The sequence below is a fragment of the Chrysemys picta genome, chromosome 10, assembly GCF_011386835.1.
Source record: "Chrysemys picta bellii isolate R12L10 chromosome 10, ASM1138683v2, whole genome shotgun sequence".
In the NCBI taxonomy this organism is placed as follows: Eukaryota; Metazoa; Chordata; order Testudines; family Emydidae; genus Chrysemys; species Chrysemys picta.
The window spans coordinates 69,940,098-69,965,063 of NC_088800.1; the positions used below are offsets into that span (position 1 = coordinate 69,940,098).

Below are 24,966 nucleotides of genomic sequence, written 5' to 3' on the forward strand. Positions count from 1 at the left end.
TGCTCCTGTAGTGGCTTTATTTCTCCAGTTTTGGGAGAGAGCATTAGAATAATGACCTGTTACGCAGAAGTATTTGAAGATCTCAACAAGACGGCCTCCCTCATCAAGTCTGAAAGGGTGGCAAAAAAGAAGTGGAAGCAGGTTTTACTATTACTGAGATCAGTGTATGTGCAGTTCTAAAAAGAGCTCATTCATACTATCCAAACAGCTGTTTTGCCATATACAAACAATCGCAGAACTGTTCAAACCAAATTAGTTGTTTATTGTTCTGAGTATAGCTTTTTTTTAAAAGCTATTTCTGGAGAAATTAATAGACAAGACGTGAGATGGTGTGGGGTTGTGTATTGAAATCTTTTTCTAAAAGATATGCCCTAGGAATGATTTTGAGGAAGTTCTATGGCCTGTGTTATATAGGAGTTAGACTGGAGGATCACAATGGTCCCTTCTGGCTTTGGAATCTATGAATCTTTGAAAATCCATGCTGCTGCTGGAAGGTGTAAATTCTAGCACAAACGAATATGTTAACATCACACCACTGGTTATTTTGGTTACTTGGAGTCATTTGGTTACTAGGTGCCTGAAGATGCAGATAGACACCCTGGGAGTTATGCATCTAACTCCCATCGACTTTCATGGGAGTTAAGTACCGAACCTACTCTAGGCACTTTGATTTTGCCAGAAGCTGGGAATGGGCGACAGGGGATGGATCACTTGATGATTACCAGTTCTGTTCATTGCCTCTGGGGCTCCTGGTATTGGCCACTGTCGGTAGACAGGATACTGGGCTAGATGGACCTTTGGTCTCATCCATTATGGCCATTCTTATGTTCTTATGTTCACTTTGAAAATCCCACTAAGCCCATCTGCACCTTTAGGTACCTAAATACTTTTGTAAATCTGGAACCACCCCCAGTGTATTGTATCTGCAACAATTAAAAAATACAACTCTATTGGGGAAATAGTATCAATGATGGTAAAGTATCAGCCTGTTTATGCAAATGTGAATTTTTTTTTTTTTTTGCTGATATGTAATTTTTGCACAAATTTTGATCATGTCTGTCAGAACCAGTTTGTAAGCTGGTAAAGTTCTAGGCCTTCTTTGTGTTCAAATGCTCCAAGATGCGATGACAGCCTAGAATCAGGTTGGGTGCTACCTACACTAGAACACAGCTGTGAAGTGGAGCAATGGAGTATTTCTTAAGTGCATATCAAGGGCAATTTAGAGTTCTGTGCTGTTCAGTTAGAGCTCTAGAATGATGGAATACTTTTCCAGGGGTTAATGGCAACACTGAGGCCAGCATCAGTTCTTCTGAATAGTCTTGCAATGTCAGTCAGGGCTTTTGCTCAAAAGCTACAGTTTCATTATGCTGATGCTACCACGCTTGGAGAGTGAGAGTTAGAAGGCTGGCATCGAAGCGGAGGGTGACATTTTATAATTACTTGAGGAGCAGCAGCTGCAAGTTTCCAAGTCTCTGCACAAGGCTGGAGTACTGATTGAGGTTATCATAATGGTCTTGCCTATGTGAATTTTTCTAATTTGTAACAGAAAAACCAGAGGGAGAATTGGAGTTGGATTTCTTTTCGGATGATCTTGCCAAAACCAGTATAGTTATGTCTTGTCTTGGCAGCAGACAACTCTGAGGAAGCAAAGATATATTTTATGCCACTATTAATATATAATTGGTATGAACGGGGTTTGAGAAAAAGAACAGTAAGGTGAGGAGAGAGATAGGGTGGATCAGATATTAACCATGTAAGTGAGAGCAATACATGTGAGCAAACAATTTCAGTTAACTGGCACTTTGGGAAAAATTTACTGCAGTGCAAATCTGAGCTTCCTTGATTTGAATGGATTCTAAATTTTTGTTAGAGGAAATAAAATATGGCCAGTTGCAAAGTCCTGTTTTAGTTCTTAGTTGTCCTCAGGTGTATGCATGCTTGAGCAGATCAGTTTTCATGTGTTTACTGCAACTGAATGATAAAACAGATATCCATGTATCTGGCCCTCAGCACTGTAGGCTTCGGATAAGCCTTGTGATGCAGAGAAGTATTATCCACATTTTGCAGATGGGGAGCTGAGGGAAAGAGGTAAGTAGCTTGCCCAGGGTAACGCTGAGTCTGTTGCAGAGCCATAAATTAAAATAAGATCTCATGAGTCCCAATCTAGTGCTGTGGACTAAATTTAGATTTAGACACTAAATTGTTGATAGATTAAATGGAATTATGGGTGAATTAAAGTTAGACTAGAAATGAACTCAGATCTGTTTAATGGGCGCTTTAGTTCATTTGATGAGCCAAAAGATTTTAGTACTAACCAGTTTCATAGCGTTAATTTTTTGTACAACGTATTCAGTGCTTGAAATAATTTATCCAACTATTTGAAGGATCTTAATCCTTTATGGCCAGATTCTGTTTACTTTGAATAGCCTCTGACTCACTGTGAGTGGTCCCATTGATATCAGAATCCGCTGTGAGAATCTGGCCCTCGTATTTCATAGGAATATATTTACCAGTGTAAACTGACTCCAATAGAGCTGCTCTGGTTTTACTCTTTTGTAAAAGAAACCTTACCCCGTTGTTTAAAAATCAGGCTTCTACAGCTGTAACATATGGAACAAAATAACCCTGCATTTCAAAATATATTTATCATCTGGCTTAACTTTAAAATGTATTCTTACAAAGCATAAAATATTAAAAGTGTCCATAGATTTAAATAAATCCTTTGAGATTACTGAATGCTCTGTGCAAATACCTCATGGTATAAAACTGGTTATTACTGAAATCTTTTGGCTGGCCAAATGAACTAAAGCACCAATTAAATAAATCTGGGTTTATATCCATTCTAACTCTGTGTTATCCTCTCTGGCTGGAACATGGGTGGAAAGAAGGAAGAAAGATGCGGTTTTCATCAGCTGTTAATCTATACCGGTTTGGCTTTTAGAAGTAGCTAAAAATAGACAATTAATGCAAAGGAAGTAACTGTATATAATCGTAGCGGCCATGAAAACACATGTAAATACACTTGCTCTATCAAAATGTTGCAGTCAATAAATCTAATTGACAGCAGATTTTATCATTCAGTTTGCAGTAACTATGTAAAAATTGATCAGCTAAAGTATGCCTACACCTGATGAGAATTGAAAACTAATACTATGCTGTATTAGAGGAAATAATGTTACAGTAGTTCTCAAACTTTTGTACTGGTGACCCCTTTCACACAGGAAGCCTCTGAGTGTGACCCCCCTTCTAAACTAAAAACACTTGTTCATATATTTAACACCATTATAAATGCTAAAGGCAAAGCAGGGTTTGGGGTGGAGACTGACAGCTCATGACCCCCCATGTAATAACCTCGCAACCCCCTGAGGGGTCTCGACCCCCAGTTTGAGAACCCCCGCCCTAATACATATTTACCATCCAGGGGTTTGTTTGATCAAATTGTTCTAATGCGAAAAGAAGAAAGTGTGATGTCATTACCAGTGCTGGGTTTTTGGCATAAAAATGTCATTTTGCCAAAATTATTCATGCAACTGGGTTGGTTTCAATACATTTTCTGACTTGAAAAAGGTTTGGAAAAAGGTTTTGAAATTGGAACGTTTTGGTGTTGTGAAACGTTAGTAGATATAGACTAAAATACGTTTTTAGAAAAGAAAAGGTCAAAATCAAAATGCAATGTTTTGAAATTATCTAAGGAAATTCCAAAGGAGATTGGGGAATCCCTGTCATTGGAAGTTTTTAAGAACATATGTGATTTGGTGGTCCATTCACTGCTAGGATGGCACCTCCTCCTGGTCACTTTGGGGAATAGCTTGTGAGGTCAACACCCCTGTTGCATGCTGTCTTTCAACCTCTCTCTCTGGGTTTGCAGCCCCTTTCTCGCTCCACAGGCTGCTGCCGCCTCTTCCTGACTGAGCCCTCCAGGCAGGTCACTATCTGTGTTTTTTCCCTTTGAGGGTATCAGTCTTTAGTTGCTAGCAGTCCTAGACAGTCTTCCCATTCACTGCCTTGTAGGGAGTGACTACAGACTTCCCTGGTCTCTCTGCTGCCAATTTCCTGCCTTTATAATTCCTCCTCAGCTGGGCTTCCTCATTCAATCAGGGGATTGCTTAGCCACCTGATTCCTCTCAGCTGTGGCCTGTTGGGTTAATTGGCCTCCTTCTCAATCTGCGTTAACCCTTTCAGGGCAAGTGTGGGGTGAACACCTCACAACAGATTAGACAAAAACTGGTTGGCGTGGTAGGTATACTTGGTCCTGCCTCAGCGCAGGGGGGCTGGACTAGATGACCTCTCAAGGTCCCCGTCCAGCCCTACATTCCCATGATTCTACGACTCTATTACTTTGATGGAGCTACACTGATTTGCACCAGCTGGAGATCAGACTCTGAGAGTAGAACGCCTTCAGGCATGTCACTTTTACCTTCCTGTGCCGGCTAATGCTCACATATCACACTGATAGACACCCTTGAAATATCCTGGATGGATATATGGATGGAGTGATGCTTTTGATGCAGCTCTGTAAAGTTAAGTAATTCCAACTTCTGTCATGCCAGAAAATTGCCATGGCTACTGAAGCATCATACAGCAGGATTTTAATATATAGTTTTATCCTTGACATAAAATTACCTGTAACTTTGTCACACTTACAGAATCCAACCCCATAGTCAGCATTAAAGGAACTATGTCTTTCAATGTTTACTTTAAATACCTAATAGTCCTCCAATTACTGCTTTCAGAGACACTTTACAGATCTTCCCAATGACCCCCCAGAGGTGAACTGGAACAGAAAGCTAATTTTGAACTGGGGCAAGGGGATGGCAAGTCTTGTAATAAAAGTTCCCAAATTTGGGCAGCAATGCAAGGGAATTCGTATGGCCTACTCATGCATCTAGAAACAAATAGTGTACAATAATTGTCTGTCTAAAACCTTTGGTAAATATATGATATGAAGATTTGATTCAGCAAAACAAACAAACAAACATGAAGTTTTCTTTTCTGTTCTTTGCTTCTTTGGCTGCAGTGCAATTATAGCACTGACGTGCTCATTATAATTTGTTTTGGGTAGACTTGGGGATTCAGGAGTAGGTACCATTAAACTTAAATTCAGACTGTTTTAACTGTGTCGACTAGCAGAATATCTGCTCAGAGATACATTAAAATCAGAACAAGTTTGTTTGAGTCACACACACTGCAATGTGACTTTCTGTGAAATTGGTTAGGAAAGGAATGTTATGCTTTCCTCTTTTAAACAAAGTTATTTACTTTTATTCCTTGTTTTCACTTGTTGCCTGCAACAAGTTTTTTGCGGTTTTCTGAGCACAGTGACCTTCCAAAGTAAATGAATAAAATTAGACCTAAAATTGCTGTAGCTTCAGTGGGATCCTTACAGCCAAAGTGCTGCATAGCGATTGCATTTAGTGAAATATCTAAAATGATTTGGCGGGTCACAGGGGTAAGTAGCTGCCTCAAAGGGATTAAACAGCTCATTTGCAACTGCATAGGTTTAGGAAACTCCTAAATTATTTCCAGTTCCAGATTAAAATGAGACTGAATCCCATAATGCCAAGTGAAAGGGTTTGGGGATGAGTAAAATTGTGACTCTTCCTCCCCTTTGCTCATACATGGGTTCCAGTAAAATGTTGCATATGGAATTAACTGAAAAAAAATCAAGAGACTTTGGGTCAGATGTTCTGCTTGTGTAAACTGGCAAAACTCTGCAGACTTCAGTGGAGCTACTCTGATTTACACCAGGATCTGCCCCTGTAGTTTTTTTCCTATGTATTTAATCTAAATGATTACAGAAATAACTAGTGGTATCCAGGGATTTAATAGAAAACCGTTAACAAATCACATTTTCTAGAGGTATAAATTGAGATATTATATTGAAATGGTTCCTGGTCTGAGTGCTTTCCTGCAATTATGAGGATAGTAATAAGACTAAGACCAGTAGTTCTGAGACCGTGCTTCATTTTACAGAGCAGCTTTTTTCCCCCAACAATGCGTGATTTGTCCAAGGGAGACTGGCAGTAAACTACGTTTGGGGAGCTAACTATTCAAACTTCCTGTGGATCACAAGCAGAGCTCTGTTCTGCCGCTAACCACACACAGGGTGCTGAAAGCTGTAGTGTGCTGTTTCACAGGGACCTTTTGTCTATATTTTGTCTTGAAACTTCCATGGCTTGTACAGTAGTACCTTTGCAAGGATACATTTGGAGACTGAATATTACTACACGTGACTACATAAAGCCAATTGCATCTGCAAACAAGGACTTCTTTCTGCATGGAGTTTGAAAGTTACCTTATCCCTTCAGCAAAGCAAAATTCACAGCAAAATCTCTAAACCATGTTTATGAAAGGATGCTATTTTAACATTAATCAATTTAGCACTGAATATCATTTCCTACACTAGACTGAAAATATCTTATAGAGAGAGTAAACCTTTCTGAGCTGTAGTCCAGCACTGGTGCAGGGAAAAGTTTTCTAACCCTTAAAACATTTATACTGGACTGATAAAGCATTTCTAACTTGAGCGTTTTGAGAGTTATTGGTCCTTTTAAAATTACATCATTCTGATTACCAGCTTCTTTTCCCACCCACTTCGATCTGGATATGATTTTAGTGGCTGATATCTCATAAATGGCTTAAGTTTGATATCGCTTCTTTATATATTTGGAAAGTAGAGAGAGATTCCATGCTTGCTTCAGATATCAACTGCTAAAATAATCTTGGAAATGAAAGGGGGAGCAGGGGGAAATAAGCAAAATGGATAACTAAATGATGTAAGAGTCTAGTCCTATCACGTGACCTGTCAGAGTTAGGTCTGAAGGATAAGACCCCCAGCAATCCACTGGCATAAAGCATTCATTTCCAGCTCTCCTTGTTCACAGGATATTAGCCATTGTAATGTATCACTTGGCCCACAGGTTTTTTTTTTTTTTGGGTGTAAAATAGCACTTTATTTCTCTAATTAAACCAGTTGATGAAGTGGTTGGTTAGTGCGTGGCAGGAGTTAGTCAAAGAGACCGAATCCCATGTCCTCGTCAGACTCCTCGGATTCCTCCTTTACTTCCTCTTTGGCAGGAGCTGCAGCTTCAGCTGCCACAGGGGCAGCAGCCACAAAGGCTGAGGGGTCAGCTAGGAAGGCCTTTACCTTTTCAGCCAGTGGGAAGGTGTATTCAGTCGCCACAGCTAGGGCTCGCTTGGACCCATTGATGATGGAGTGAGGCACAGAAGCGATGGTTGGGTAGCCAATTTGCAGACAAACACTAGCTACGTTACGAACGCCTTCCAGGAAGCGTCTGTGCAGAGTCTCCTCAGTGATGTCCAGCACTTCAGGATTGTAAATGCTGCCGTTGTCAAACACCTGCTGGATAATCAGCCCAAAGGAGAATGGGGAAATATTCAACATGTTCAGCAAAGTCGCTTCGCTGGCTCCCACTTTATCTCCAGTCTTGATCAGCTGCACATCACTCAGGATTTCAATGATACCCCGGGAAATCTTCGTGGTGATGCCCAAAGCCTGGAAGAAGGCAGTCTCTTACTTGGCCTCTCTTTTTTTGGTACTAGTACAAGGCTGAATATGGCAAATCCTTAACCTCAGAGCAATGTCATTTTTTCATTTTCTTTCTTAATTCTGTCCTTTTCACAAAGTCTAACAAAAGTGGACTTATTTGACTTGATTTTACTGACATTGAGGTTTCTTATTAAATATCACTGTGTGGTTTTTATTATTTGATTAATGTAACTGTTGATTTGTAAAATGCACTCATCAGGAAAATCCAGCATATGCACAGTATTAAAAACCCTTCCCACCTCCCCAGTTTCCCATATTACTTCCACCTGAAGGAGTAACTTTTGGCACTGTCAAACTGCCCTTGCCCCTCCCTCCCACTTCCTCCACTTGCAGATTTCTCCCTAGTGCATTTATCTCCCTTGTGCATTTATTTATGACTGACATTCTTTGTTCTACGTGCAAGTAGGGCTCTGTTCCAGTTGGCAGTATGGGTGTCAGTGTTGTAGTGGTAGCAGACCACTATCACAGCTGAATTCTTAGGGCTATCTGAAAAGCAGGCAGGTGCAGCATAAAGTTGTAGATTTTGTGAAGGTTAGATATTTATAAATGTTGCCATAGTTGTCTAAAGCAGAGGTAATATAGTGTTTGAAATGAAACATATTAGCTTGAATGCAAGTAAGAATCTGCAGGCGCTGTTCCCGCAGCTCCCATTGGCCGTGGTTCCCAGCCAATGGGAGCTGCAGGGGTGGTGCCTGCGGATGGGGCAGCACACAGAGCTGCCTGACCATGCCTCAGAGCTGGAGGGGGGACATGCTTCTGGGAACTGCTTGTGGTAAGCACAGCCCAGAGGCTGCACCCCTGAGCCCCGCACCCCAATCCCTTGCCACAGCCCTGATCCCCTTCCCACCTTCTGAACTCCTCGATCCCAGCCCAGAGCCCCCTCTTGTACCCCAAGCCCCTCATCCACAGCCCCACACCCCTATTTTTCATATAACTTGGCACCATTTTTTGGGGGTGCACCGTGCAAGGGGCAGATTTTTTGGCCTCAGTCATTCTGTGTAACCCAAGAGATGATCAAGGCCAAACAATTAAATATACAACCAATATAAAATGGCAAGTATAATTCAGCCGAAACCAGTGACGTAGTCCATTGGAGTTCATATGGAATTATACTCTGTTTCAGCACTGATTCATGGGAATATACAAAAATATATAAGCTGCCTGCTTCCGTTTTGCCAAAACAGAGATTTTAATTTCCTTTTTGTGTATGTGTGTTTTGATTTCCAGTTCTTCAAATCAGCCTGCGCAGCAATGCAGACCACACTATTTTAGTGATGCGGGTGAGCTGCTGAAAAGCTGTTAGGTCCTGATTTATATGTCATTGAATAAGCAATCTGGTTCACTTGACAAATCATTCCTTGCTGTAGACGAACAATCAGGATAGCATGGACTGCCGGGCTCCATTCAGTAGTTTCTAAATTGTTAGTGTCATCTCAGTACAGCCTTTGCCTCTGCTGTACCAATGCACATTTGCTTTACTACTGGATAAAACCAGCTGTGGACCATATGGGTACTTCTAAGCTCTTTTGGCTTTGCTAAAGTATGATTGAATGATCATGTACTCAGATGTCTGGCATTATGATCACTATTCGTTGACCTATAAAATGAGGGAAATAGAAGCAATCATCTGTCAGCATTTTTATCAGAAACACTTTATGACCTTATCTAAATGTAATGCTGTTACAGATTCTCACTTCTCTTTATATGCACTTCCATGAGGTATTTATGGAGCATCTTTTACATAGAATGGAGTTCAAGTCCAAATACGCTGTCATTTTGTTTAGAATGTCTCCAAGTTGAATGTTGGATAGGAGATTTCCACTGTGATGTCTAAATAGTTTTCTTCTATTTTGCAGTTTGTGGAGGTGCTGTCTTGTTCTTTATGGGCCAGATTCTGACACCCTTATAGAGTAATACAGCCCAATGTGAGCAAGGGTATTGAATCTATTCAATAATTTATTTATTTCCATCCATGTCCCTTTACACGTTCCGTTTGTGTAACATCTACAAATTCTAAGCCATGTTGCCTCCAGTGTCACCAAACAAATCTTTGGGGAATAACAATAATATTTTCATTACTTGTATTGTTGTTGTTGTTGTTAAGCAATTAAACAGTGTAAATCCCATGCTACTTGCTTGGTCTGCCCACTGCTAAATAGGTTTACAAAGCACAGAATGTGGCAAAATGCTTTATAATATAGAAATATGCTGTAAATATACATGTCACTTTATATAACATGGAGTAAAACAAAAGTCCCTGCTCCAAATTGTGGTGGTGTTTATTTAGAGCCGGATTCTGATACCCCCATTCACACCCTAGGCCCCAGGGAGTCCCAATGAAATCATAATCTGGGCCAATTCAGTACAGTCGGTGTATTGCTGGAGAGACAAACTGCTCCCATACTTGTACTCAGTCTTACCTCGAGTAATACACTGAGTTTGCTAGATCTCTCAAGGAGGTAAGGTATGATTACCATGGCAGAATCTGGCCCACTGAGAGGAGATAAGGTCCTTTTCCCATGGTGTTTTCTATTTAAGTGAGATACAGACAATACAGTTCAGATATTTGGCATAAGTTGAAGATCCAGACTTCAACTTCTGGAGGGATTCTTTGTAATGAAAATGATTTCCAGATTTGTGGTATTGTTAAAATGTCTGGTGTTTCAATGACAATGTGTGTTTCTGAAGCATTTGGAGCATTCAGAATGAAAGATTCTACTATATAAACATTAGGCTATTATTACATTTTGACTTATTAAGTGACTGGGAAATAACACTCTTTTCTGAACTTCACCTTCAAATTGTGGCCACAAATTATGGCAAGAATTCCAAGAGAGTTGTGTCTCCTACCTTCCCATTGCCCCCTTTTTTTGTCTTCTCTATGTTGTAAATCATTTTGCCTTTTTCTGTTCTTTGAGTGGCCCAAGAAACTTTTATGGTATTGACACTCTACTTCCCTTACAGGCTTCTGGTCCGTGATCTCTAGGTGTCACACTCATTCTCCATACTGGATACAGAGATGGAAACACAGACTTCATCTATGCATCCGAAGAAGTGGGCTGTAGTCCATGAAAGCTTATGCTCTAATAAATTTGTTAGTCTCTAAGGTGCCACAAGTACTCCTGTTCTTCTTTTTGCAGATCTTTGTCATTTTTTTGGTGCCAATGTGCCATAGAGGTGCCCAGTTTTGAATTTCCATACTAGGTTATATCAGCATCCTTTGACTTGATATGACTAGTTTATGCCAGTTGGTGCTAGTTTTTCATTGATACAGTGGTGCATTACAAAATACACATTCACCATGCCTCTGTATGGATGGGCTTATGTCATGGTGGCCCACTGTTCATGCCTCTAATTGAAGAAAACACACTTGCTATACTCACCCTTTTCATCTTGTGCCTCCTGAATCTGCTGCCGCACATGAATGCAGATCATATGGAGTCTGACCTGTCACTGTTATCTAGCCCTAATTCTTTTGGATTTATTTGCTGTTGATTGCACTCATTTGTACTAATGGAATGAATGGCGTCAGTCTGATGATTACAGTGATCCTCATTACAGCAAGAAAGGATAACAGCTTGGCTTTCCCAGGAACTCATAACTTCCAGGAGCAATGAGTCACCTGCTGCTGTTTGCTTCTTTTGTTCCTCTAACTTTTTCAGAATTAGCAGCAGGGATCATTTCTCTGCATCTTAGGAGAAAATAAAAATCATTGGAATATAAAAAGTTTTCAATATTAGACATTGAAATTTTCAGACACTATCGTCAAATACTAGAGAAGAGCAGTACTAGAAGCGTTCTCTATTGCCATTACAAAGGGGAGTTACATTTTCACTTGTAGAAGTTTTTGAAGATATGACTCCCTTTAACTGAGTCTACAAAGTAGACACCTAGGAAAGAGGGTTCCCCCCCCCAACCCTATTCTCACTGGTTTGATTGTAAGATTTGCTTTTCAAGAATGGATAAAAACTTGAGAGAGTCTGCAGTCGAGGCAAACAAGTATTTTTTTCCCTCCGAGAACCAGTTAAAAGCTATCTGATACTCAGCTTGTGCATGTGTGAGAAATCTTATCAGGAAAGAATTGTTATGAGCTTTGCAAAATATGTATAATATAAGTCATGTTTTTAAAATGTGTCTTAAATTTATACCAAATATTTCTATTTCTGAGGTCTATAAGTGTGACCCTTTTGTGTTTGTCTTCTTAGTGGGGTGTACTAGCACTTTAAAGCTAGTAACAGAAATCTCTGAGGCCACACTGACTCATTGCAGGGTTTTCTGGAAGAACTGTATCTGTGGGACTGGGACCGCGGTTGCTAAGGAAGAGGAATTGGTCTCAGGAACGCAGTTTTGGTTGGGGAAAAAAAACATAGATTGCTCTCTGTGGGTTGCATGATGGTATGAAACTCCTGTCTGCTCTTAGTAATTGGGGATCAAATTAGGGCATTGAGCTTCCAGTCATCCTCTCCCACAAGAGTAGGAGAGCAGGGTAGTCTGAATGCTGCAGTTCCTAGAGTAGCTGACCTGCGAGCCAGAGTTCTAGGATTCAAAAGGGCTTTGAAGTCCCTTTTATTTGGCTGTTGTGTTTACATGCACTGGACTTTTGATATGGAAAAGGCTTTTGGATTAGAATAACCTTGGAGCAGACTTCTCTGACAGGCGGAAGGTGCTAACTTCAGAATTTAATTTGAAGAGGTCTTTTAAGGGAGTTCCTGCTGGGAAAGGGCTATGCTCTCTGCAAAAAGACTGGGGAAAGAAGAGGTAGAGCCTTTATTTTGACAAATTCAACAGGAGCAGCCTGCAGTTTGGATATTTTTCTTTTTATATTTGTATGGATGTAACTTGGTACCAAACTATGTAGCAAAGGGTTCATAATTTTTCAGAATGGATTATTTTAGTAAAATATTGATAATTTTTCAAACATAGACAAATTCTACCTCACATTTAAGTACATCCAGTATCTCCCCCTTGGTTTTTGTTTTTTTGTTTTTTTGGTATCACTTCTTTTGAGATTTATTTTTATTAGCTAATCCAAAATCTTCATATTCTTCATTTTTGCTTCTGTCTTTTCTATACAATTTTGTCAATTAGTTTAATTGCTTGTGAAAGAGAGAGAGAATGAATAGCCCTGGCTGGAGCAATACACAGTGCAGGAAAACACTGTGCATGCTTCCCCATATCTTGTTGCCAATACACATCGCATTTCTGACCTGCAGCATTCCTGCTGCTCCGGTCGTGGGTCTCTTCTGAACCAAAAATTGACAGCGATGGCAAACTGTGCATAGTTTCATGAGAAAACTATGGTGACTAGAAGGAGACCATCAAAGTTGCTTTCATGAGTGAACTTAAGTGGAATATAAACTCAGGTCATCACATGTCTAAAAGAACTGAATACTGTATCATGTTGTTATGCAAACTTGTCACATGCTTTTGTGATCCTGAAGCTGTTTTCCAAGTCTTGAAAAGTTATGTTTGCTTTGCAGTAGCCAGATAACTCTCTCCAATGCAGTCACATTTAACACGTATGAATGATTTTGCTCTGTTAAATAATACATGCCGTTTACATCTGCTTTTGAAGGTAGCTGTATCAAGCACCTGCTTCTCGTCTTTCCAAGGCAGACATCATAGAAGTGTGAAGGGAGATTGATAATACAACTTTAATAAGGACCCTCTTTGTACATGTCCAGCAAGATAGATAGTGTTACCATGGCAGAATGTAACCTCGGAGTGTTTTACTCCGAATAAAGAAAATGATTACTTAGAATTCTTCAGTCTGCCATGTTTAGGGATTCCTTCTGCTAGTGAGATGATTAATGACTATCAGATCTAGTGAATCTTTTATTACTTTAGTTCTGTAGTCTTGTTGATTGAATTTGGCTTAGGAAATTCGTTTGTCTTCCATTGACTTCAGTAGGCTTTGGATGAGGCCCTTTGTACCCGCCCACCATTGTGATGGGGTTTAGCATAAACACTTAGATAGCAACTGTTTAGATCAGCATTTCTTTAAACTCTGAGTCATATAATCTTGGGGCCTGACTGAAGACAATGAAAAGACTTAATATAAATGGAAGTTTCAGTTTATTGCAGTACTGTAAAGCTCACTTTATCATAGTTATTACAGTTTATGTGCCAGTTCCAAGCAGTTTCTCTCAGTCTGAGGATGAGAACAATTGAACTCTTTGTAAAAAAGCATTCTCTCTCTAAAATAGTTTGAAAATCATTTTGTTCTGACCCATGAGAAGTACAGGAGGGGAACGAGCAAACAGTAAAAGGCTTGTTGTCAAGAAGGGAGTAGGCTGGTTACTTGAAAGAAGAAGAAAGCTGGATGTTGGCTTTTGCAAACAAGGTTAGGGAGTACACTAGAGATTTATCATGGAGTATGGAGAGGTGAGCATAGGTGAGCATTTTGAAAGAGAACTGGAAAATACTTTGGGTTTCTTTAGTGTCCCAAAATAAGTTGATCATTCATTTTAAAAAATCCTTTTTTAAGGCCAGTTTCTCTTCTCAGGTGCACCCATATAAATCTTCCTCTGAAGTCAATAGAGTCAAGGGTAGATTCTAGCGCCCATGAAGGCCCCTTTAAGTCATTCTGATGGGTTAAAGAGGCCTTAAAGGCAGTATAAATAGCCCACACTGAATAGCACAGGGCTGGTATAGGCAATTCTTTGCCAGAAGCCTCTGAAAGTCCCTGAGGACTCACTGGGGAGCTCTGCGCTTTGCTTATTCTGGACTCGGGAGCAGCACACTTGCAGCTGTGGTGATGCTGCTGTAAATCTGAGTCACTCCTGGGGCTACTCTAGCTTTCACCAGGGACCACAGCCCTTGGGGGAGTCCAGCATCCTGGAGGTGCAGCACACAGAATCTGGCCCACTGGCTGTACACTGGTGCAAGCAAGAGCAGAATTTGACCCTCAGTTATTTTTACCTTTCTTTATCCACTTAGAAAAAAAGTCTTTTGTTCCCAGCTTGACAGCTCTTCAAATCCACACAGGTTGGAACCAGAGGAGGAGCAGCCAATCAGACAATAGGTGAACTACCCAGCACCAAAGCAGAAACTGAGAGATGTAACAAGATTAAAGGAAAAACACACAAAGGTTATTGTACCAGCCATGCAAGGCATCTGACTGTGAAGATTCCTAACAGTGACAGGCTCAAGATTAGGTCCGAAATTAGAGTCTGAAAGAAACTCCAAGGCTCAATAGGAGTGAGGCACATTTAATCTTGGATTCATTTCTTTAAACTATGTTTATCCATTTTGGCTAGAAAAGAGATCTTAATAATTTCCCCTGCAGCTTCTGGTCCTTTTTCATTGTTTATGCTACACATATCTTCATAGCAATTCCCTTCTGATTAATGTATTTATTTGTTACATAGACATCAATGTTTTCATTCCATTTCCTTTCACTCCTGAGGGCAATGCCTGATCCTGTGAGGAGCTCAGCTTTCTCCTGCCAGGTGCTGAGCTCTCTGTATGCCTGTTGGCATCAATGGTGCGTAGCATCTCACAGAACTGAGCCTTGAATAGGGATGTTTCTTCCAAGATTTTTAAACGCTGGTTGTCTATCTTCACATCCCCACTTAAAAGCCCCATTTAATTACTTGGGGTCAGCTCTCACTCCGCAAGAGGCCAGTGTGTGTATGAACCCCTGTTGAAGTACTATACACAGGGCACTCCAGGATCAGACCCTGCATTTTAAAAAGCAGGAAGTGTGACTTCTGATGATTATAAGATCAAGTCTGCAAGGTGCTGAGAAGCTCCTGGAGTTGCTGAGCTCCTTCATATCACAGTGTCTGAAGTGTGAGCTGAGGATGCTCGGCGCCTTGCAGAATCGAGCCCTGTATCCTGATCCCATTGTAGTCAGCATCCAAACTCCCATTGACTTCAGTGGGGACAGGACTTTACAAATAAGTCATCATTTAAATTCTTTTCCCTCTGACCTTCCTTTTCTTTTCTTTATGTATTTTGTCATTAAATTTGCCTGACCTTTTCTGCATTGTCCAGAATTAAAATAATTAGCTTCGGGCAATTGCACTAATCTTCAGTTTTCCATTAAAAAACAAAACAAAACACCCTGCATATTAGGGCTAGATTGGATAATCTAATGTTGCTTTACATGCTGACTCTGAAATACATTCTGAATAAAGGGGCTTTACACCTTCTTTTCAAAATTTCTAGGGAAAACTAACCCTGGAAGGAAGTTCTATTAAACAAAGTGTAGCAGGGAATCTTCTAAATCTAGTCCGAGCCTGCTGTTTGTGTTCCCTTTGTTTCATCATCTTTGTAATGAAAAGTGACAGTTCTTTAACATACTGGAAAATTTTGCATGATTGGTCCCAGTTCAATATCTGCAGGGGGAAATTAAGATTGCACTACTCACACATTAATGATGAAGTTCCCATGGCTTTTTAATGACATAATTCTACTATAAATGCAGATGTGCTATGGTGGTGAACTTCAGAATGGGAGCCTTACAGTAACATTCTAAAGAATATGATCAGCTCATATTTGCAGTAATATAATCAGTAATTAGAAGCTACTGCTCTGTAATAACAATTTAAAATAATGTATGAGTAATTAAATGCTGCCCTGTTAAGACTTTTTTGTATTTATATTTAAGGAGCATCAAATTGTGTACTCAAGAGAACAGGATTTAAACAACTGTATTTTGTGCAAATAATTGTCAACCATTTTCATGTTGTTAAATTATAATCTCCTGGGTTTTTTCTGCCTTGTTTCCCACTCCATGTTCTGCACATGTACGTTTCTGCACTAAGATGGATAGTTAAACGGCATCCTTGTTTACATAGATGAAACTCAACAAAATCCAAATCAAATTTGATACTGGATTTTTATCTCCCTTTGGAATTGAATTGGGATTGTCATTTTGCGATTTTATGTGGGTCTCATGAATGTCCAGGCTAGATGGGCGTCAATAGAGATAACACTTATTATTTCTATTTTTAACTGACTTAGGAAATCTGTACCCTTTCTTTTACCTGGAAATGGTCCAGCAGCTTCTTTCTTTCAGATGGAGGGGACAGAATTCTTGAGGTGCTGGGCAGGCTAACCATAGATGTGTGAATGCCACTTCGGGGATTTCTCTCCCATCATCAGACCACTTCCACAGGGTCGCCACAGGTGACTAGGGAGATGGTGGGCAAGGCTGGGGTCTGGTTGCTGTTTTAGCTTTGTCCCTTTTCTAACCCTATGGGGATGTGCTGAGGTAGCTTTAGATCATTAACTTAGGTGCCTTCTCCTTCAATGCTCATGCCTTAAAAGGTCTTTTTGACACACTCAGTGGAGGTTGGCGTCCGTGGAGGCATTGCTTTGTCAGAAATGCTCTGGGAGTGGGCCACAGGGGGAAAAAGCCTGAGCAGAGGCATAAGGCCTTTGCCCTATGGTTACTGGTGTCCATGGTTCTCAAGGATCTGATCCGGTGGTTTTGTGGACCCTGTTCCTTTCTGATTCCATGGTGGGTTACATCCCATCCCTGAGAGCCAGTGCCAGAAAATCTCTTATGAGTGGAACTTTGCTGAGTTCCCAGTCTCCCAATGAGGCTATTCCAGGAATCATCTGGCTCCTGGAAATTATATCCTTGCAAATTAGCAAGAAGACATGAAAAGGAAGCACACCAAGATTAAAAATCCTGGAGAACAATTGGCTCTTTAGTTCACTGCTTCATAAGATATGTGTCACCTGGATATCAAAGCTAAATAAGCATGTGACTGACAGGGTTCCCAGGAGACACTTGTATAGATATCAAAGGTGCTCAGCTAACCTTCATGGGAGACATTGGGCTAAATTAAGTACTACTTCCTGGAATAGGCAAAACAAGCCCATGGCATTGTTTCAAAGGTTATGCTCTAGCAGCAAGGGATTAGTCATCAGCTTTTTTCTCAGAAAATCGGGGTGGGTCTTAGGGGCTCTGAGAACATGCCTCATGGGGAATCATGGTTGAAGGGGCATTTGCAATTGCCAGTGTGCTGTGGGCTTGTTTGTCTCCTGCTGAAGTCATTAGTCACTTGCGTCCCTCTGCATTTAAACCCGATGCTGCCTGCTGGCATTGTCTAAGTGCCTACATTTCTAATCCCAGAGAGGCAGTGTCACAGGTATACAGCTACCTGCGCGTGCAGACCGGTGATAGTAATGCCTGGTGATGGGCAGGCCTCCAGAGGCTGGGCATTTGGGATTTGGTTCAGATAATTCAGAGTATCTCTCTGGCACAGCTTCTTCCAGCACCAAACACACCTTTGCTTGCATCAAGACGTTATGCTTTAGGGGAATAGTCCAGAAAAAGTCCTATTTCTTCTTCCTTCCAAACACACACACAATCTCTCCTACCTGTAGAGCTGAATGGCTCCTGGACATCATCACCCCCTCTCCCTCACAAGACCTTCCACAGACTGGGTGTGTAGCGGATTGGAGAAAAGCAGGTACGGGAAAGGCAAAGGAATGATTGAAAGGTTCCGCTTCTCTCTATAGAAGTGGGGATCAGGAGAGGGGATCTTCAAACACTTTCTGACCTCAGAACTAGTTCACTTGAAGCGCAGTCCTAAGGATAGGTGTTTCATAGGTTTCTGTGATTTCAGCAGTTTTTCCTGTCCCATTAGTATGTGTTTCCTCCACACTGGTGCACAGATTTTATGTGGGTGTAACTCCATTGAAATCAGTGCACAATTCTGGTGTAATGGAGTGGAGGATCGCACCCTATGTGGTGATAAAAGTACAGGTGCAAGAATTGGTGGTTGCAGATACTTTGAATTGCAAGATCATAATCGTATAGTGCAAGATATTGCCTTCCAATTTGAAAAGGAGAGGAGGTTTTTAATTTGAAAGTGAACAAAAATCTAAATATTTCATTTTGTTAGTAATTTTCCTGCTTAAAATTTTTTTCTGATCTGTGATTCCTTTCCAGAGTACCACACTCTAGTCTTGTTGGGGTCATCAGAAATTCCAGTGCCAACCAGCTCCCAGCTCTATCTCATTCTGAAATCTCAGTAGCATTAAAAAAAAAAAAAAAAAAAAAAAAGACAAATGCATTGGTTCCTTATGTGTGTGCAATAAAACAGGGACATTGAGCAGCAAACAAGTGCTGCAAGCAATCAAAAATCAAAATAGCAATGAAAATACATATTTAGGATTTTTTTGTGGCTGAATAACTGGTCATTGTGTTGCAGTAAAATAGTCTCACTAAAAAGAAAGTAAATTCACAGCAGTTGCTTGTAGTGATTAAGGTAATCTTGCATGGTTAGCAGCCTTGGACCGTCCGAGGATTGAATAAGACTATACTGCCCTGTCACCCAGAGAAGTGTGGTACCTACTGAAAATAGGTAGGCAAATCAGCAGATATTTACATTATCTGTAGCTAAGTGGTTGTTTCTCCCTCTATTGACTAGTCCATATAAAGGATAAGAGCCTACTACTAGAGCTGCCTATTGTAGGAGTTATTCATTTAGATCAGGGGTTGGCAACCTTTCAGAAGTGGTGTGCCAAGTCTTCATTTATTCACAAAATTTAAGGTTTCACGTGCCAGTAATACATTTTAACATTTTTAGAAGGTTTCTTTCTATAAGTCTATAATATATAAGTAAACTATTGTTGTATGTAAAGTAAATACGGTTTTTAAAATGTTTAAGAAGCTTCATTTAAACTTAAATTAAAATGCAGAGCCCCCGGACCGGTGGCCAGGACCCGGGCAGTGTGAGTGCCATTGAAAATCAGCTTGCGTGCCGCCTTTGGCATGTGTGCCATAGGTTGCCTATCAGGCTTGATACTGATGGTGCCAATCGCAGAGCAGATGGTGAAGGTCATTTTGCATGCTTTCCAGAGGATAGACAATCTCACTCTATCTAGTACTTTTGTGTAGAAGTCTTGGATCTCCAAGGGTGAAATTCTGACCCCATTAAAATTAATGGCAAAACTGCATCGACTTTAACTGGGCAAGATTTTCACCGTAAATCTGTCAATCTAACATTTCTCAGAAGCATGAATGATTTCAGTATCCTTAAATATTAGAAAAATCTGTTTACAGGTAAATAATCTTGAAGAGCTGCAGTTTCCTCTTTCCATGAGGACTTTTGGCTAATTAGAACACAATTATTCACAAACAGGCAAAAAAAATAAAAATTAAGTGACTTGCTTCTTGAATCACTTATATACAATTACTGTAAAACCATGTGTTTACTGGAAATAGCTCAGCTAGTGCATTTAGATCAGAGAGGTATAATAATAATAATCTCCTCATCCTTATCAGAGCATGCATTATCTCAGAACATTCAGGTTTTGGAGAAAATACTACCATCTTAATGTTGCCTAATAAGCTCTGATGAGTACTCTCTTTCTTGTGCAGCCTTGGGAGCCAATTGGAACCTATGTGCACGTTAACGGAGTCCTTCAAGCAGCTTTACTGTTATCAGAGGACCACAAAAATCTTTTTAGAATATATATGTGAAACTGGGCATTCAGCAGGTCCAAACATCATTTCTGCTTGTTAAATGCTCTAACCACGTTGCTGCAATAAAGGACAATATGTTAGTCTAAATAAATAAATGAGACCACCAGCTTTCAGCTTTCATCGTGTGCATTAACCTATCTTTTTCCAACAATAATGTTTACTGCGTGGATGCTAAGATCAGATTTGTTCAAATCTGTTTGAGAAACATTATAATTTGATGCTAATAAAAATAATAAAGGCCAGCAATTTCAGATCTGCTGACAATAATAAGCAGTGCTGGCTTTATAAATGATAGCGAGCTACAGCTCGTTTTCTGAGAGGAAGCTTTATTATCACAAGTGCCGATCACTGATATTACCATGCTCAGAATTGCAGTGGGGTACCTGCAGGGAAAGCTGATCTGTGGCTGTTTGTTTTCTTCATGGCAGAGGTTCCTTTCCCCCCTGCTCCCCCATGCTGTTAAGCATCACTGCTCGGCTACATTGGTATTCCAGCCAGCATGCTTTTGAGCAAACATCTCCAACATCATCCTCACACAGCGGCTTTAGCCCATGGCATTCAGTCGGAGGGAGAGAGATTTTGACAAGAGAGTTATAATAAAAAGAGTATTTAGTGAGACTCTGCTCATTGCTTTTTTATTTTTTAATTTTTTAACTGTAGCAGCAATAACAGGTGTTCCAAAGACTCATGAATAAAGATTTCATGAGCTCAGAGGTCAGAAAGCAGGTGGTTCTGGACAGAGGGGTCCAGAAAAGGGACTCTTCTACTTCTGTAACTTGGCTCCCTCTCTTCCCTTGGCCTTGCAGAAACCCCTGTGTGGGAGAAGTCTCTCCCTGTGTGTAGATCAGGCATAGTGCTGTGGGAGAGGGTGGGTTCAGGATGGCTGCACACTGTGACATTGTTGTCCCTCCTTCTCCTCTCCAAACCCACCAGAGTTTAGAGGGTGAGGTAACGTGGAACCCGTGGACATTAACTTGCCGGTTTTCCGTGGTATGGAACAACTCCTGATGGGGTTAGGTGGTTAGGAAGCAATTAGTGGAGGAGCTTCTGGCCCTCTGCCTCCTGCAGGAGCTGTGCTAGCAATGGGTCAAAGGAGCTGTGGGATACTCAAAGCCCACGTGAGAATCTGTGGTGTGAATAGCTCTGTATTCTGCACAGCCTGGGGTATCCAGAGGGTTTATACGCTGCTTCCATGGTAAGCTACTTACTCCCTGACTACTGTATGCAAAAGAAGCACACTGAATTTCCCTTTCCTGATATGGGAGTAGCCATCATAGAGCACGACATGGCGGAAAGTCAACCGTCCTGCCAGATTTCAAATATGGGGAAGAAGTTTAGCATTTTAACATCTGAGTGAGATGCTAATGGTCCTCATTGTGGGGATTCATTAAAAGCACCACCTGGTAAGAACCTTGAACCCAGGGGTCGACAACCTTTGGCACACGGCTTGCCAGGGTAAGCTCCCTGGCGGGCTGGCTGGTTTGTTTACTTGCCACGTCCGCAGGTTCGGCCGATCGCGGCTCCCACTGGCCGCGGTTCGCCATCCGAGGCCAATGGGGGTGGCCAGCACATCCCTCGGCCCGCGCCACTTCCCGCCTTCCCTATTGGCAAATGGGAGCTGCGATCGGCTGAACCTGCGGACACAGCAGGTAAACAAACCGGCCCGGCCTGCCAGGGAGTCGCGTGCCAAAGGTTGCTGACCCCTGCTTTAACCAATCAGACAGTTGAAGTAAAGAAGCTAAGATAAGAATTACTTGAACTCTAAATATATGGTATTAAGTGCAAAAATGTGCATTTTGTTTTCACTAGTCGCAAGCACTTGTTCAGTTGTGATGCTTTGATAGAACCATCTTTACAAAAGTTTGGATTAGCATCAATTTTGTAATCTTCTAGCTCCATTAGGGTAATTCCTGACAGTTTCCTCACCTTTACAGTTTCTGTACCCAAGGAGAGCTTTCAAAAGGAGACTTTCTTCATCTCAAATCTTTAAAGCGATTAGTATCTTGGAGCATTATTATTATGTTGGTAAATATATACCATTATACTTAAAGGTGTCACTTTCCCTGATGGCTGGGCTGGATTATTGCAGTAAAAATGCTGATGGAGAATGCACGGTCTTTTTGAAGAAGAGCATGTTCCAAACTATGAATATTAGTGTACTCTCTGACTGTGGAGTGGAATTGCATTCCTCCCATCAGAAAACTTCCAATAAGCATTTATTTTGTTAAGAGGAGAATTATAGTAGCAGGGCGGCTTGGGATTATCACATAGGTTTAGGAAAAGACTTCTGTATAAAATGACCCAATCCTGGCCCAACTGCCAAGCTTGACAATAAAGGTAAATGTGAATTTCTGCACGTGGGGCAGGTGAGAAGGGATCCCTCCCCCTTTGCCATGCCATTTCACAGGGAGGCAATGCTGGTGAATCCGTGTAGTCACAACTGACATTTCACCATTACCACCCATTTCCTGTGCTCGGTGCAAGAAATCTTTGTGTGTGTGATATAGTAAAGTATACTGTTAGGAATTGGGGCCTGGCTGAGATGTTGTCAGAAGGATCCAGTTGGCCAGAAAGAATGGTTCTCTAGACAATCCAGGCTTGATTCTTCATTGTCCTGCACTTATCTTTTACAGCAATGCAAAGTGGATGCAAAACTCTACCATTCTGACTCTACTATTTGGTAGTGCTTTACACCCACTGTGCATTTGCTTTGCACTAGTGTGAAGGGATGCCCAAGGGGCCTTATCCAAAGCCCCTTGTAGTTGATGGAACTTTTCCATTGACTGTCTTCAACGGACTTTGAATTAGGTCCAGTGTGCAGGGCAACAGTTCACTGAACCCTCTGTACCTACAGTCTGACTTCAATGGCACCTTTTAAAACTTTCCATTGCCGATGTGAAGCACAATCCACTGCTCGCTCACTCTTAGCTCTGTTGTCTGTGCAAGGCAATACATTAGTAAAATCTTAACTTTTCAGCAAAATGACATCATTTTATGATAATCCAAATTAATTTTGTTTTACTGCTTCAGAATAGTGGGAAAATGAGGAAGAGTTGGAACAAGAATTTCCCCCACATATACAGTTTGATTCTCATTTGCCTGAAGGTCCCTTTACACTGCTAGAGTGGTGAAAGGAACCTTTTTTGTAAATGAGGATCAGGCTTATAGGCTGTAAAGGTCCAGTCCAGCAATCCATTATGCATAGGAGTAAGCGGGAGTTACTCAAATGAGGATGGATTCAAGATTGCTCACATAAGAAGTTTACTGTGGTCCTGCTCTTCTCCATAGGGAACTCTTTTAAAGGATTGTTCATATGTGATGCTCAAGTGAATAGTTTGTGCAAAAACACTAAGAACAATATACTCACTTCTGTTATTGGGCAAAGAGATGAGGGGATAGGTATGAATTACCACCAAAAGCACATGGGAAAACTGCAGAAGAGAAATGTGATGTTATACTATGGCAGCACGTAGCTGCCACTGGATTGATGCATCACCTACAGGTGTCTGATGCATTCCATGAAAAATTGGAGGTTGTGGCCAGATAGGAGTGAGTGGGGCAAATTGTAAATTGGCATATCTCCATAGTTCAAGACTTCAATGGATAATTTATACCAGCTGTGGATCTGCCCCTTTGACTCTACATGGCACGTTGCCCTCCATGAACAGGGATTGTAATCAAAAGACTTTGGGGGTAATTTTGGTCCTGGAGTCACTATTGCAAGTGGGGACTTCCTTTACGTGAGTCCCCTGCTCAGCAGGGAGAGATTGGCAGGGCTCTTCATGAAAGGTAAATACCTGAGGAGGTGGTTACATTAGTAAAATATTGTTATCTTAAAGCTACAATACTAGAAGAAATGAAGAAAATGAAGGAATTCTTTTAACACCCTGGGCCAAATGCATCTCCCCTGTAAGTACACTGATTTCACTGGGCTAACACCAGGGATTAATTTGATCCCATAAAGCAGAATAAAGTAATGAAATTTGTGAATGAGCACTAAGTGCTGATTGTAAATAGTGACAGCTTCTTCAGGCAGACAGTTTACTGAATGTTCCTAGGAGATAGGGAACTGTAACCCATTTTGGAGTCAGAAGCAGTGATAGGTTATTATTTATGCTAATATGTTCTGCCTTTGTGAGATATTCCATACCTGCGTCTCAGCCTCTGCAGAGACATCAGGCAGAGCACTATTGAAGTGTGAATAGCTGTAATGCAAATCAAGACACAGCAGTGAATGCTTCAGATGTGAGAAGTCATTGAACACTAACTACAGTGGCCATTAATGCAGTAACATTTTATCACTTTAATTTCCCCCATTCTTTGTGAAGCAGATGATAAATTTCACCCTATGGATGTTGAGGAAGCATATTTTAGGTAACCTGAAATACTGTTGATTACAAATAAACCTTTTGGGATAAGTGCATGGCAAATGATTGCCCTTGCCTGTGAAGTAAATTTATTACAAGTTAGCATGATGACATTGCTTAAGACAGCTAGGTTTGTTGTGCTTTGGGATTGTTAATAGCTTCCTAAATGACATGACATAAGTAGCGTCCGACTGAATTAATATTATGCTACACCCTTGCTCCAGCTCTGAAGTTAGTGTGCGTATGTGTGTGTGAGAGGGAGACTGTAGCATAAGTGTTTTTTTAGGCCCACTAGTATGTGACTCTGATGTCTTGGAGATGTGATCATAGTTAAATTGCAATGTGATTGCAAACGACTATTAAAACTGCAGTATAGTTAGAGCATGAGTGAGGGGCTGTTGTCTGGTTAAGAAAGTAGGGCGTTGTATAGTAAATATTGTTTCAGACAAAGCATAGCCCAAGGTGAATTGATTTAAATAATTGATTTTAATTGTGTTTTGCATTTGTAACTTTTAGTTATTTTCCCAAAGAAAGGTTGATTCTCATTTGTTGGTAACCATTAAAACATGTTGATTTAC

At 40.8% G+C, this 24,966-nt stretch overlaps 2 protein-coding genes across 2 annotated transcripts in view; one reads left to right on the top strand and one right to left on the bottom strand.

Moving 5' to 3' along the window:
• The window catches only part of XYLT1 (xylosyltransferase 1), a 315,876-nt gene that overhangs the window by 119,944 nt on the left and 170,966 nt on the right, over positions 1–24,966 (top strand). The gene's annotated exons all lie outside the window — the stretch shown is intronic.
• LOC101954047 (large ribosomal subunit protein uL10-like) overlaps positions 6,922–24,966 on the bottom strand; it is a 30,026-nt gene continuing 11,981 nt past the window's right edge. The window contains exon 2 of the mRNA XM_042861659.2: positions 6,922–7,533. Coding sequence (XP_042717593.2) covers positions 7,007–7,533 — 527 coding nt within the window. The 3' untranslated portion in view covers positions 6,922–7,006. The remainder of the gene's footprint in view (positions 7,534–24,966) is intronic.